The following is a 13,937-nucleotide window of genomic DNA, read 5'->3' on the forward strand; positions in this document are numbered from 1 at the left end:
AGTAGCTTTCGTCTTCTTATTAGTCTTGTTACCAATTCAAGAGGTAGTCAAGTTGCATGACGCAAGAGAATGGACTCAATTTCAAAAACGAGCTAAATTAGAATTCAATACTAAGCTTGGCATGCATTCCCCTTTGTAAATCAATACAATATATAGTAGTAGTAACTTGGAAATTAGTGTATATTGAAATTCTTTAACTCAGCTTGCTGCGACATTGTGACTGTTCATTTCGGTCACTTGTCCACTTCTTCTTCAGCATTATCACCATCATCGTCATCAAGCTGTAGAAACGGATGTGATAAAGCTTGTTCTGCAGTGATACGCGCAATGGGATCTAGTGTAAAGCATTGTTCCAGCAAGTCATAACCTTCATCCGATATCTTTTTAGCATTCAGATATCGGATACTATGACACAGTTTCTTTAAATCTTGTCTGGAACTAATGTCTGGTATGTTTGTATCAAACGTGCGATCTAAACAAAGATTTTGTTATTGAGGAATCTTTCAGATTTGGTTTTTTGGCGACGACTTATGGTAACAAATGGATGATGAAAATGTTCGCATGCTTACTAAAACGGGTAGCCAGTTCCTTCAATGCCTTCTTGCCAAACAAGTTTCCCATTTCAATCAAAGCTTCACCATCATCGTTCGATTGAAAGAATGGGAAGAGTCCAGTAAAGAGACTCAACATGATGACACCCACCGACCAGATATCAATCGCTAGAAGCATTTGATTGAAGATGAGAAAATCAGAAAAATAATGGTAAAAACTTATGGATCAGATATTCAGATCTGAGTTTTTGACAACCGACAAAAACTACAAATGGATCACATACCTGTAGTCTGATGTTGAACTTTGAACAAGACTTCAGGTGCTCTGAATCCTCGTGTACCAGCGCGATTAGCCTTTGCTGAAGGTCTACACAGGTATTTTGTCAAGAGTGTATTCTTGTTCTTGTCCCTAACATGACACAATGTTACCGAGTATCATTCACCAAATATCCAGGTTTTCCACGAGCAGCAATCAATTGAGCTTCAATCTGAGCATCCACTCGTCGTTTCTTTGGTGGTACGGGTTTTTCCTCTCGCTATGGAGTGAGATATTGTTGAGAACTTCTACCCAAAAAAGGGTAGTAAAATAATCGTCACTTGAATGTCCAAAGCAATTACTTGAGCTAATCCGAAATCCGCCAAGACACCACGTTTCCTTGGTCTCGAGTATAAAAAGTTGCTTGGTTTCACATCTCGATGAATAATGTTTTTGGAATGTACGTGTTTCAAAGCTTCAAAGAGTTCTCGACAGTAACTAGAAGTCGATTGAGATAAATTGTTTAGTTGCTGAGCAAGATGGCCGACCGTAATAATCTGCTGGACGTACATTTTGATTTCGTCCAGACTCATCATGTGAAAGTAGTCCTGAAGGAAAAAGGTGATATGATGAGGCCAAAAACAGCGACCTGATAAATCAAAGGATTACACGATTTCGTTCGTATCTTTGACACCATCAGCGCTTACCCTGAAGTCCTCATGTTCAAAGAATGGCAGAACAGCGACCACTTGATCTTCATATCTCTTTGCAGTGATCAATGGAACAACATGATCGCTCCCTCTAAGAGATATGAGGAATTATAAGAAGACCTTGCCCCTTACTCCTCAGCATTGGTTTTTTTGCCTTCTCAAAAACACAACATCGTCAACAACTCCACAATTACAAACAATCTGTGTACCTTAAATCACGTAATATACTAATCTCATTCAACATGCGTTCAGGACTACTTGTATGATATATCCTCTTGATTGCCACGTATGGTTTTGGAGTTTGTTGTTGATGAGACGAGGCATCACTACCAATGACTTGATTAAAATCGTCATGTTCTTCGTGATCATCGTCTTCAGCGAATGTAGCCAAGTGGATCCAGTCTTCATTGTTGTAATGGGTTGTTCGAATATCTTTTGCCTTGTACACGGTTGAGAATGTGCCTTTAGACGACGTAAAGAATTTGCATTGAGTTTTAAATGATGAAAAAAGGTCTGTATATGACCGCATTGGATCAGTCTAGTACTGGCTTCCAACTGTAATCTTATACTTGAACATAATGACAATAAATGAAGCACTTTGATTGCATCCTTCACTCCAGTCTCGTTCATCGTGATCCAAGCAACAACAAAGAGCTCATCGTGCTCGCAATTGTTCACCATCGACTCCTATTCCGGCATCAAATGTTCAAAGTCAATCTTCTTGACAATTTACCTTCACCAATCTTTGTAACGACCTTGTAATCATTTGATATAGATGGAAACCAATCATAAAAATCTTGTATTTCAGTTTCTAGATCTATTCAAAACACCACAGGATCCATTGGTTAATGTACACGCAGCTGAAAGGAAGAAACATGATGATAAAGCGACAAGGGAGACGATAGATCAAACTGATTAAGTACAGCTGTTAAAGGATGAACATGTACATACCATCATCTCCATGATTGCGTTCCTTCCTTTTTCGACTCATCGTGTCTCTTTGTGCTTCGCTTGTGGTTCGCTGGGGGAGAGCACTAGCACTGTGCTTCTTCGCAAAAACAAGCAAGTGCTTCTTCGCAAAAACAAGCAAGTGCTTCTTCGCAAAAACAAGCAACACACCGCCAGTAGATTTTAAATAAGATTTATGCTTCATGCTTTATGAAGGTCGATTAAATTTACGTGACAGCGGATTCAATAGCATACAGCTTTGGGAACCGTATTGCAGTATTGCCCACATTTTGACTCCTGTGTTTGCAACTTTAACTATATATAACTCTAGTTCTAAACATGAGAAATACTAACTAACCAAACTGCCACCATCACCAAAACTTCTCGTTCTTAGTCTTCTTCCACTTCCTCGGCTTCAATCTCACCACCCTCAGCACCAAAAACCGTAGGTTCAGCAGATGACACATCAACATCCGGCATGACAACATCACTGCAATCCCAATTCCACTTTAAATAGCTAGATTTGACCTTAAGACTCTCACAATGCTTGGCAGTCATGGAGAACCCATACGACATGGGAGCATACCGTATATACATCCATAGCGAAATCACTCCTAGTAGCACTACTGCAAAGTATTGTATTGTTTTGGGTGATCTCATTGCTAGCATATCAAAGCAAGCAGCCAGTAACAGTATGCTGAAATACAGTGCTGGGAAGTAGTGATGCAAAAAGAGCTGCAATAACGTATGGGAATTGTTGAGTAAGAGACTGATGCGAATGCATGTGGAGAGAAAAGAAGCACGAATAATAACACCCCCAAAAAAAGTTGCGACATAAAATCTGACAACATTTCCACGCTTCACGAGGACTACTCATCACCACAGACAATTCGTTTACCTGTCGTTTTGGAAGGAAGAAGGGAAGATAATGCAAAGCCCAACCCATGTACAAAAATGTTACATTGCTAAGTCTCCTCCAGCCAGCTAATGTTCAATGTCAACGAAGGTTACTCATGGTGCAAAAACGGGACAAGAGGGCCAATCTTTTCCACTTTACCTGGAGACAAGACAATCATCTGCCTCTTCATCAACACAGCCAATACAAGTGCGCATATCACCGACACTATAGTCGAAAGAGAAGCACTCCACCATACAAATGGATTTCCTAATAGATATATCTGCCTAGAAGGTCCTGATTTTGAAGACCAATATGATATACCACGACCCATATATGGCCAAGAACCTATATTGTTCCATTCATCAAAAATAATTAAAGGTCCTATTTTGTCATTCAACCGACAGCAGTTTTCCGCTTACCCGCACGAGAATCAAAGGGATGACTTCCTGTCAGACCTTCATTTATCTCCCACATGACTTTATGAATCTAAAGGAAGTGTTGTCGGTTACGACAATTAAAAATATCGGGTGCTTTTTTTGCAATCAGGCCCTTTTTTTGCAATCAGGCCTACCTCAAAAAACTTTCTAAAGAACCCAGGTCGTCTGTAATTGACGATAGTTGCATTGGCTGGCATCTCTGGATGCTCATTTGCTTCAATCCTCCACCTTTGAGATAGTTTACGTAAGATCAAGACTTTGTTGTTGTGTGCAACAAAGGTAGCCCAAAGTGGAAATAAACTTACTCAAGCAAGTCGGCTCGCCCCTTCTTAGCACAAGTAACTTCTTGCTGTCCAAACCCTAAAAGAGCGTTTAACTCAGCGACCACACCAAAAGCACTGAAATCTATCCAGCCTCACTCACCCCATTCAGGTAATTTCACTGCATGCGAAAACAACTTGCATCCAGTGTTGGCATGAACCAATTGTATCTTGGTCGATATCGCAAGTACATCATCTTGTCCTTGCTTATGGTTGACAATTTCTACACGCCAATGATCATTCGTGTCTCCTAAAAATCCTGTTGGAAGGTTTAATAGAACTTAGAGTCTCGATCATTTTTTGGCATGATCAAAGAATATTGGTGTTTTACCTTCAATTCCATACCCCGAAACTTCGAAATGATCTTCATTTTCAGTTACAGGAGCTCGATGATCGTGACTATGTAATTGCTTGTTGGTGGCCGTGTGTTCTGTTTTGTGAGAAAATTAGCTTTCACATTGTTCGCCGCAAAAAACCACCCCGAACTGAATCATACCGAGTCGGACAACATCACCATGACGCAATCGTTGAAATCCAACTATCGGTTCTTCTACTATGGATCCATTCGCAGAAACCAGTGGCTTCTTGACTAAAAACCAACTGTTTTCATCTCGGAAGGGATATAATGTGATTTGCTGTTGTTTGGAACCAGTTGGATAGGACTACGCGAGTATAGAGAGTAAATCTCGTCAGTAGACTGTATTGGAACACCGAAAAGGTGTACTTTTCCCCCTCCAAATTTCCAAAAAATACGACTTACATGTTTATGAGAGTGCAAATATCCACCATTCGTGGATTCATGTCGTAAATATATTCTTGATCCATATGCAACATCTAAGCGAAAAAAAAATTGCTTTAAGTCTCAGCAGCAATAACAAAAAAGGGACCACGAAAGTATCTAATGAATCTCACCAGCATAACAATCCTTGATTTCATTCCCTCTCAGCGTGGCTTGAAACTCTGGACTCATAAAGCCTGATCCCGATCCAGAATTGGGCAATGCAATGAAATGTACAGCGAATAATGATGTATATACAATGAAAGGGATGACAATCAAGCATAAAGCTCGAGCCATAAAGTGTTGAGCGAAACGGATCTATCAGAGACGGTGGTGTTTGTTAGTCTAGAGATAATATTATTCTTGGGTGTGAGCTGGACCCCAAAAAAAGGACTGTCCTGTCCAATAATACACACAGGAGTGACACGTAAATCACCAAGTATCTCCCATAAGTTCTGTATAGTTGAGATACCTATTAAAGCAACCACAAACAGACCTGTTTGTGATTGTGGCATGTTACTGTTCCGTTTCTGATTGAACGTTCTTGTTTGACGACACTCACCAACCCATTTTACACTTTTTGCGAAACGGAAAGGCAATTGTCTAGTCAGTCCTTTTAAATGCTAATAAGTAGACTCGTTGCAGGCGAATCACCTCAGAGCAAGTCCCAATGACACTCCTAATCAACAAACAAAATAAAGTGGTCAGCGAAAAATTTGGACTCAAGGAGACGACGAATGCTTGCCTGTCAGCGCTAATGGATACCACCAGTTGAAAGTGAATGGCCTACACATTTACAAGAACAACACATGAGTCGCAGTCCGGGGCAATACCCTCACGTTCATTTCTCGTTCAAATTAATTGAAGTAAAAAAAACAGGCCAAAGTGCATCTACGTACCTTCGTTGCTGAGACAAGAAATCAGTCCACATCATACACGTCAAAGCAATAAAGAAAATCAGTATGGAATCCAGCAAGATATGTCTAGACAAGGCCGTAAATCCATTCTCAAAAACAAGTAAAAGTGCAGCTAGCAATGATCCTGGTATCGAGTAATTCATGTTTCGCATCGTCATGTATGCTACTGGAACAGTCAAGACTCCACATATTGCTGGTACTAGTCGCATTGCGACGTATGGTACTCGTGGTTCGATGTAATCCATTCCGATTTCCTGAGAAGAATAGTTGAAAGTGTGAGCCGAGGCAACAAAAAACTGTCACAGTATCCGAAGTATAACCTTGAATGTGAAGTTGCCATCGAATCCAGCCAATACTCCAGCTGAAGCGATTAATAGCTTGCCCAACTAAACAGTTGTGTTAAACCTAATCTGTCAGTATTGCGACAATGGCCTGCGTGACTTGAAGTTCTTCGAGCCTGACCGGAGGATGTACATCTAAACAAAAAAAAGGATGAGGAAGGATCGAATTGAGACAGACAGTTTGTGCGTCGAGATACACACACACACATACCCATGAAGAAGTTTCCTTTGATGTACTTGCTAGCAAATCCACCTTTAAAATCCAGTTGCACATGTACAATTTAGTCACATCGAGGTTTTCATCCACTAGATCGTCACATACCAAAATGAACTTCATCAAACACCACATTAGGAGGTTGCGATATTTGAAACTGTTTGAAGAGAAGAAATAAGAATCGAACTTTGACACTTCAAGTGGTTTCAGTTGGAACAGTTACCAGTCGAACGATTGCAGCCAAGATCGTGAGAGCACCAACGAGATACAAATCCAACGACTCGATCGAATCATAGTCCCAAGCCGAGTCATAAGGCACTCCTCCTGCTCTCTAAAACAGCAATAAAATCGAATCAAATCAATGGAAATAACTTCTCTTAACAAACACAAAAGCAACGAGATCAGATCTAATTCTCACTTACACGTAAATCGTCGTCTTCAAACAATAAATCATCAGATACCAAGCTATATCCTGGCGGCGCTTGAGGCTTCCTCCTTCGAACTTCCATTATACCGGTCCCTGGTTGGCAAGCTCTTCCTCGTGAAATTTGAAAATTGGTGGAGAGTTTGGAAATATTGGAGACAACCTCGTGTTTTCTATTATAGAACACCGCCAGCGTTGCGAGACACGCGTCAACTGATTATTTGACACGCGACTCGCAATTCCATGACAGTATGCGCCGACTTCATAATGCGTCTCGAGCGTTAACTACGCTACCTTATGTATTACCACTAGGATCTACGTTTTTAATATTCACAGCTTTCTTATACCTTACACATATTGACTGCATCATTCCATTAAGAGGAGCCTGATTACTATTCCATTCAATGACTATGATCGAGCTTTCAAGAGGAGTATCAGGATTCAAATTGGGTTGTAAAGAGCTCATTTTGAATTCGTATGCGACTCTTGCAGATCCGAACAGATCCTACAGCACTTGGGAGGCTTTCAAGTTAAATTCAATAGATACTATATATGTAAAATCTCCTTTTATGCGTCTCAGCTTGTTTCTGTCTTCATAGCTCGTTGCAACATTCGACTTCGATAAGTTTGTCAATGTTCCGATAATGATCCATGCGGAGCTTGCACAAAAAGCGCTGGAAAAGTTCAAGAAACATCGTCTCAGAAGCTCATCAGCTTCAAATCGTTTGACGCGAATATGCACTTCTTTAGTGATGCAAAGCTATAATACAAAGAACTTGACCTAAACTTGCAAACTAGCCAATCGTCTCACTCATATTATGGCATGCTGCTCATACAACCTCTTCCTCACTCGATAATAATCCTCTCCAACCCATCCGTCCAACACTACCTCCTTCCGTTCTCGTCGTCGTTTAACAGCAATCCGTCTATTCACAACCAGGACTCCAGAATTGAATTCAGCTTGCATACCATCATTCTCTAGTATGCGTCTGAATTCAGATAGCTTGATTTCTCCAATCACTACTGGATGATGTGATGGTCGTTCTGATGCTGATATAATATCTAGCACTGGTGTTTCTGACAAAGCTGCAGCTTGTGCTGTGACTGCTTTTGCTACTTTTTGTTCATCTGAAGAGCCAGCTGCAGTAGGTTCTTCTGAATCCACTTGCATCTTGTCGTCAGCAGGAACATTGTCTTCTTCTGCTTGTACATCTTCTATTTGAGCCGGATTACGTACTACTCCAGTCACATATGCTAGAGAATACTCGTCCAGTGGCTTGATTTGCAGACTCGATACAAGAGTATCCGTCAAACGAACCTGAATTGGAGAGAATGGCTAACGACTTTCGCAAGAAAAAATCAACCAACTAAATCAAGTAACGTACTCTGTAGATATTTGTACTCGACGACACATTAATAGCTTCACCAACGATGGGAGCATAAACGTCATCAGTCACTTGAGAATTTTCAATAAAACTCTGCTGTAAGCTTGCTGTGGCTTCCTCCGTTCCGTGAATCAAGATCTAGGAAGTTTTGATTCAATAAAAAGAGACAACCTACAAACTTATCGAGTGCCTTAACAGAACTTACCAGCTTTCGAGCTTGTAATGGCGGAATAATATTTCTCACAGAATTGCCATCAGCCCGTCCTTCCAAATCTACGTACATGACATTGCATCTTACAGCAATATCAACAGTCTCCTCGACAACTTTGTTCGGAATCACCTCCTCTATTGGTCGGCTCTCAACTACTTCAGCTGCTAATTTCTAGTTAAGGGTCATGAGGAAAAGTAAGTGAGAAACTCTCTGTGGGAACAAAAGGAAAAATTCTCCTGGACTCACAGCAGCTTCAGCTTCATCAGCAGCTTGTCTAGCAGCATACGGAAACTCAGATTTAGCAAACACACTAAGATCAATCTGCTCTCCATAATCATCAACTCGTCGTCGACTCTCATGAGCAGGAAACATTCTAAAACTTTGTGACTGTTTAAAAAATCCTCCTGCTCGATGAGCATCTCGTACATATGCATCGAACTCAGTATTGAGAAGGTTACTGTTGGATTCAGCAAATGCATCACGGACTAGAGACCGATTTAATACAGGTTGGTTTAGTTCTGATTCGTCATCAGATTCATCATCGTCGTCTAGAGCACGTAATTTACGAGCTTGAGATGTTCGATTGGCTTCGTTTTCCTTGTCTCGTGCTTCCTTTTCACGGAATGTTGATAACTCGTCTCCTTGTAATGGTACTTTCTTGCTGATCTAAGTTACAACAGACTGTCAGAACTGGTAAAAAAAGCCATATAGCTACACATGCATATGTACCTTGAGGTTCATATCCGCATTCAGGACACGTATCGCTCCAGTCTCATTCTGGGAGCCAGTTGAGTCCCACATCTTGTAAAGTCTACGGGTCATGGATCTCGGATATCCACGATCAGTGATTATTATGAGATTCTTGGACACGGTAGCCCATTCCACAAACAGACTTTTTGAAAAGCCAGCATCCATTCCAGGCATAGAAGCTAGCACTATCTTGCCTACATTTCCAGCACGATCTAAATCCTTTAGTGAATGTGCTAGCTGCATTTTCCTAAACGTTGGAGGAAGAGTATGGCAAAAAAATCAGCCTTCGCAAACACCCGTCTATGTCCCATTAGGTTTCCAAGGACGTACTTGAACTCGAATGGATTGTCTCGATTCCCAGAGAATTCCTTTTCTATAGATTCACCCATCCATTCCAGCAGCACTTTGGCAGCTGTGACAGTTTGCGAGGACTGATGGGTCAGCATGAACAAGGGCGTATTCAGTGATTTACTACGCCAGTGAGCTTCGAGAATATATGCGATCTCTAGTACACGGGTTGACGAATCCACTGGTATTAGAACCGATGCGTTGTGTTGAATGGCTGTGGATATTGCGTCTGCAAAATGGATAAGACGTGTTGGAATATAAAAGAAAGTGATCGGCTTTTTTAGCGACGATATCTTACCGAGTAGAGCTGTTTCTCTAATTCGTCGGGGTGGTTGAGAATTCAGAGCATTGTAGGCGTCTGTTATCAGTACAGATGGTCGACTAAATGCATCTATACCTTGATGCAAAACTGTAGGATCCAAATGTCTAACGTTGAAATGTGATGAGATGAAAAATGACGTGAAGCCAATATTTTATGTCCAGCACTGACCTCTCTTTGATGTGATTGTAGTCCACGGCATACACGATATCATTCGTGTCTTCTTTGATCTTCCATATAGTTCCTCCTACTGTATGGCCAGCTGGATATGGAGTAATTTGGATACCAGATGCCTTGCCTATTTGACAGGTGAACAATTGTCTTTTTTGGACCAACAACACAACCCAAATTCGAGAGCTTACCCTTCAAGCCTTCAGTTTGCATGAATCTTAGCTGAGTCATGCGATCAAAGGCCGTATAGACATCCTGGTCCGTAAAGAGAGTAAAGTCTTCGCCATCGAGCCGTGAAGCTACAGCATCCAGCATACATCGTCTGCCCATTTCGAACACAGGTAGAGTAGCATATATAGGACAGGCCAAACCTAGTTTTGATACTAGATATGTCATCGCACCTAAATGGTCCATGTCTCCGTGACTGATGAGAAGAGCGTCAATGTGCCTGATCTGCCTAGAGTTGCAAATGCAAGATGTTTGGATTTAGCGATTTAGACGTGATAGGGAATGAATTTGATGAATATAAGGGGGTCACGATATGTAATATGAGCGTAATATACGTCTATACACGTGATCATACCTCAGGATTGAATGTAATTCGTCGACATCAAATGTTTCACTCCATCCACAGTCGAGCAGAATCCGAGCTTCTTCAATTTCCAGCAAGTAACATAGAGGAGCCTCACTGTGCGCTCCTGACAATGGAGTAAATCGCACTACTGAACTCATCACTCGGAGACCTAACTAGAGGCTGCTTGCTCTGGTCCAAGTTTCAAGTTTGGGTATGAAATGGTTCAATGGTTCTGAGGGTTGAGCGAGTGTTTTGTGCAAGTCACGAAGATTTATTGCTCAAATTACGTGTAATTCATTGGCAAATTCGTCGTCTTCTAGTTCAAGGTTGCTAGTTACCTCCGAGGAAAACGCCAAATTCATTCAATACATGATTCAATCAATCACAACATCTTCAAGCTTACTGGGTATTTCGCGTTTGATTTTGCAAGACTTTCAATTTTCAATTTTTAGTTGAATTTCCCTACGTCCGTCTGGTCGAAAACTGAGTGAATCTTTTGTCCTTTGAATGTGTTTGGTCACAACAACGAGTTGCCAAGTTTTACCCATGGAAAGGACTATAACTGAACACGCACTAGCCGTCTATACAAAATTTTCTTCCATAGTTTCGCCTTCTACGAAATAACGATGAACACAGGAGAATCGTTGGGAGGTGTATCCGTCGAATCACCATCAGGGACGCTTAGACTCATTCAGTCGACGGATACTACTCGATCATCAACTACTCAATCACCAACTACAGATAGATATATTACCGGTGGTCATGGCTTAAGGCGTACGATCGATAAAATGAAGAAGATACCGCAATCACCATTACCACAACCATCACCCGCTTATAGCAAATCTCGTACTACCTCCATCGAAAATAGTAGAAGTAGTAATAGTAGTATCGGTGGTCTGAAGATCTACGACGATGATATCTGTTTGACTTCTGGTGGTGGTGACGACGATGATGATGATGATGATGTAGCCACTGTAGTGGTACTTCCCCATGAACCAATACCATCATATCCTGCGGTATCGTATCATACATCGCCTAAATCTCTAGCAAATAGAAGAAGTAAATCAGCTTCTACTCCTCGCCCCTCCATAGTACCACGATTCTCAACAAACAACAACAACAACAACAACAACGACCATATTACGCGATCGAGTCATAAACTATGTATTGAACCAAGTCGTGTAGTAGTCAGCAAACCAATCTTGCCACCTGCAGCTGCAGAAACACGAATGTCTGTGCCCCGTCGACGCTTTTTGGAAATGTCGTCTCCACCACTACCCAAAAATGAAAAGGTGAAGGTGATGCGGATAGAGAGGAATCCTATAGAGATTGATCTTACACTCTCCGATGATGATGAAGATTTTGATGATACCAGTAGCACCGGCAGTAGGAGTACGATAAATACTCCTGTTGCTAAGCCACACAGTCGTGCACCATCCCATGGGTCATCACGCACTGCTGCTTACGCCGAAACATCATCACGTAGTGAACCACCAAGTAGTGGTGGTACCAATACGATAAGCAATACTGATGCATATGCCAAACCACACAATCTACAACCATCGCCATTCATGAAGTCTCCCCCACTCAATCCCTCCTCCGAGGAACAAGTCAGAAATCAGGCACTGACGGATGCCTTTATATTGACTGGTTTTTTGAGCCAGGAGATATCTAATAGCGCTTATGACTCTTCTTGGCTCAAACTGGATCAAACGTTTCCGATTGCCAGTGGCTGGATTGAAACACATCACTCTACTGAAGAAAAGCTTCGTAGAAGTAGTGTTATCATGCTTGGTGAGTTGTCACATGTCAATTGGTGATTTTTTATTACGCAGAGGATTTGTGTGCTTACATGTAACGTGTATGCTCACTCCATTTTTATCCCTCTTATCAGATAGTCCTGTTGATGTGAATGAATACATCAGACTCGACTCGGGAGCAGGAGATGTACATGACGATGACGAGTACTCTTCTACTGCATTATATAGGTGTGCTTCCAAGTAGTAGTATACAAGTAGTAGTGTTGTCTTTTGTAGTTAAATGCAACTAAATATGAAACAAAGCTCAATATCTGCAAACTTTTAGACACTGTGTGTACTCGTCTATTTTAATTGTGTGGTGGTGTCGGCGACGAGAATCACCATCATAGTGGTGAAATACATCGTAATGAGGGGGGAAATACATATAATGCTTATAATACAGATTCCTTTCACCGCCAGTAGCATATATAGGAATTCCTTTATTTACTTTCGTCTGATGTAGTGTGGCAAAGCATACTTTGCAAGAAGAGTTGCGGTTGATGCTGTCTTGACGTTGATAAGCTCGACGTGCCTGTAAATCTCTCTGAAATGGGGACTGCCCAGAGCATCCTACTCAAGGGGCATGTTAATCAGGACATGACTTCCTACACCACCTGTCGTATACTACTTTGTCGATCACTACATGATGAAGCAGCTTTTCTCTTCATCATGAGTGCTTCGTCAACAAACAGACGCCTCAACATCACCCTCGGACTTTTTGGCAGACAAATCAGTCAAAACATGTCTTGAGTCAGCAAATCATATAGCAATACTGCTTGAATGCTATTATCTGTAAACCCAACCTTGTCAGGCATCCCACCATTTGCCCATTATGCATATTCCACTCTGCAATGGTTCATTCATTGATCATTCACTTTGTGAACGATGCCGCTTCCGTCGTCTTGGAATGAATGAAGCAATGGCAAACACACATAAAGGCTCTCGAGTCACCCACATGAAATTTGATTGTTGGGAGGGAACTCTTGGTTACGTTTACCATAATAGCTGTGGAACTCAATCGAGAGTTTCGTGGTTTGGATGTGGAAGGTATTTGGAAACGGATTTCCCTTGGGATGGAGAGAGAAGGAGTGTCGAAGTCTACTACGACTACTACTGCTACGACCACCATGGCAGTGATAATGAAGCCAGACTACCATATATTACCGATGATCAAATGATTTCTCCCCGTGGTTAGCGGGTCATGAGATATCCCACTGCAAGACGTGCATGCAAAAGAATCCGAGTAGCTTTGTAGAATAGGTCCTGTCAGCTAGATTTGGCTATGTAGTCAGGTTTCGTTTGCTGTAGAATCATATGTAGTCGGTGTAGAGAATAGTTACAAATATAAAGGCTAAACTGAAAATAACTCTTTTGATATGGGGGGTTTGTTTTACGTTTCTGCACTACTGTGAGGAACGAGTTCTGTCGTCGAAGTAGATGCCGAATCGTTTCTGAAATTCTCGAGGAGGTTGGCTGTCGAGGTATGGGCTGATGCCATGTCTCTTGTTAGAGTGGCATACCGCAGCGAATCATGCTGTGATTTTGCTGGTTTCGTTACTGGTTTTTCTTCGTATAGCGGGTTGACC

General features: G+C 41.5%; 3 protein-coding genes across 3 annotated transcripts; all 3 read right to left on the reverse strand.

Moving 5' to 3' along the window:
• Positions 1–233: 233 nt before the first annotated feature.
• SmJEL517_g03136 (uncharacterized protein) lies at positions 234–2,508 on the reverse strand (the record flags this gene model as incomplete). The annotated part of the gene is made up of 10 exons (XM_031169064.1): positions 234–472; positions 570–719; positions 836–918; positions 981–1,087; positions 1,149–1,305; positions 1,378–1,415; positions 1,515–1,608; positions 1,727–1,979; positions 2,251–2,334; positions 2,469–2,508. The coding sequence occupies 10 exons, from the start codon at positions 2,506–2,508 to the stop codon at positions 234–236; spliced, it is 1,245 nt and encodes a 414-aa protein (XP_031024947.1).
• A 347-nt stretch (positions 2,509–2,855) lies between these two features.
• Positions 2,856–6,879, reverse strand: SmJEL517_g03137 (dolichyl-phosphate-mannose---protein mannosyltransferase; the record flags this gene model as incomplete). The annotated part of the gene is made up of 20 exons (XM_031169065.1): positions 2,856–3,200; positions 3,364–3,449; positions 3,523–3,708; positions 3,783–3,849; positions 3,935–4,028; positions 4,106–4,160; positions 4,224–4,379; positions 4,452–4,550; positions 4,617–4,782; positions 4,881–4,954; positions 5,033–5,216; positions 5,315–5,428; positions 5,553–5,577; positions 5,798–6,069; positions 6,136–6,201; positions 6,278–6,291; positions 6,368–6,409; positions 6,479–6,527; positions 6,594–6,701; positions 6,793–6,879. The coding sequence occupies 20 exons, from the start codon at positions 6,877–6,879 to the stop codon at positions 2,856–2,858; spliced, it is 2,289 nt and encodes a 762-aa protein (XP_031024948.1).
• A 726-nt stretch (positions 6,880–7,605) lies between these two features.
• On the reverse strand, positions 7,606–10,392 carry SmJEL517_g03138 (uncharacterized protein; the record flags this gene model as incomplete). The annotated part of the gene is made up of 9 exons (XM_031169066.1): positions 7,606–8,112; positions 8,180–8,317; positions 8,385–8,561; positions 8,637–9,056; positions 9,120–9,387; positions 9,471–9,717; positions 9,787–9,914; positions 9,979–10,105; positions 10,170–10,392. 9 exons carry the CDS (start codon positions 10,390–10,392, stop codon positions 7,606–7,608), a joined length of 2,235 nt encoding a protein of 744 aa, XP_031024945.1.
• Positions 10,393–13,937: the final 3,545 nt, after the last annotated feature.

The sequence above is a fragment of the Synchytrium microbalum genome (genome assembly GCF_006535985.1).
Source record: "Synchytrium microbalum strain JEL517 chromosome Unknown SmJEL517_scf0015, whole genome shotgun sequence".
Taxonomy (NCBI): Eukaryota; Fungi; Chytridiomycota; class Chytridiomycetes; order Synchytriales; family Synchytriaceae; genus Synchytrium; species Synchytrium microbalum.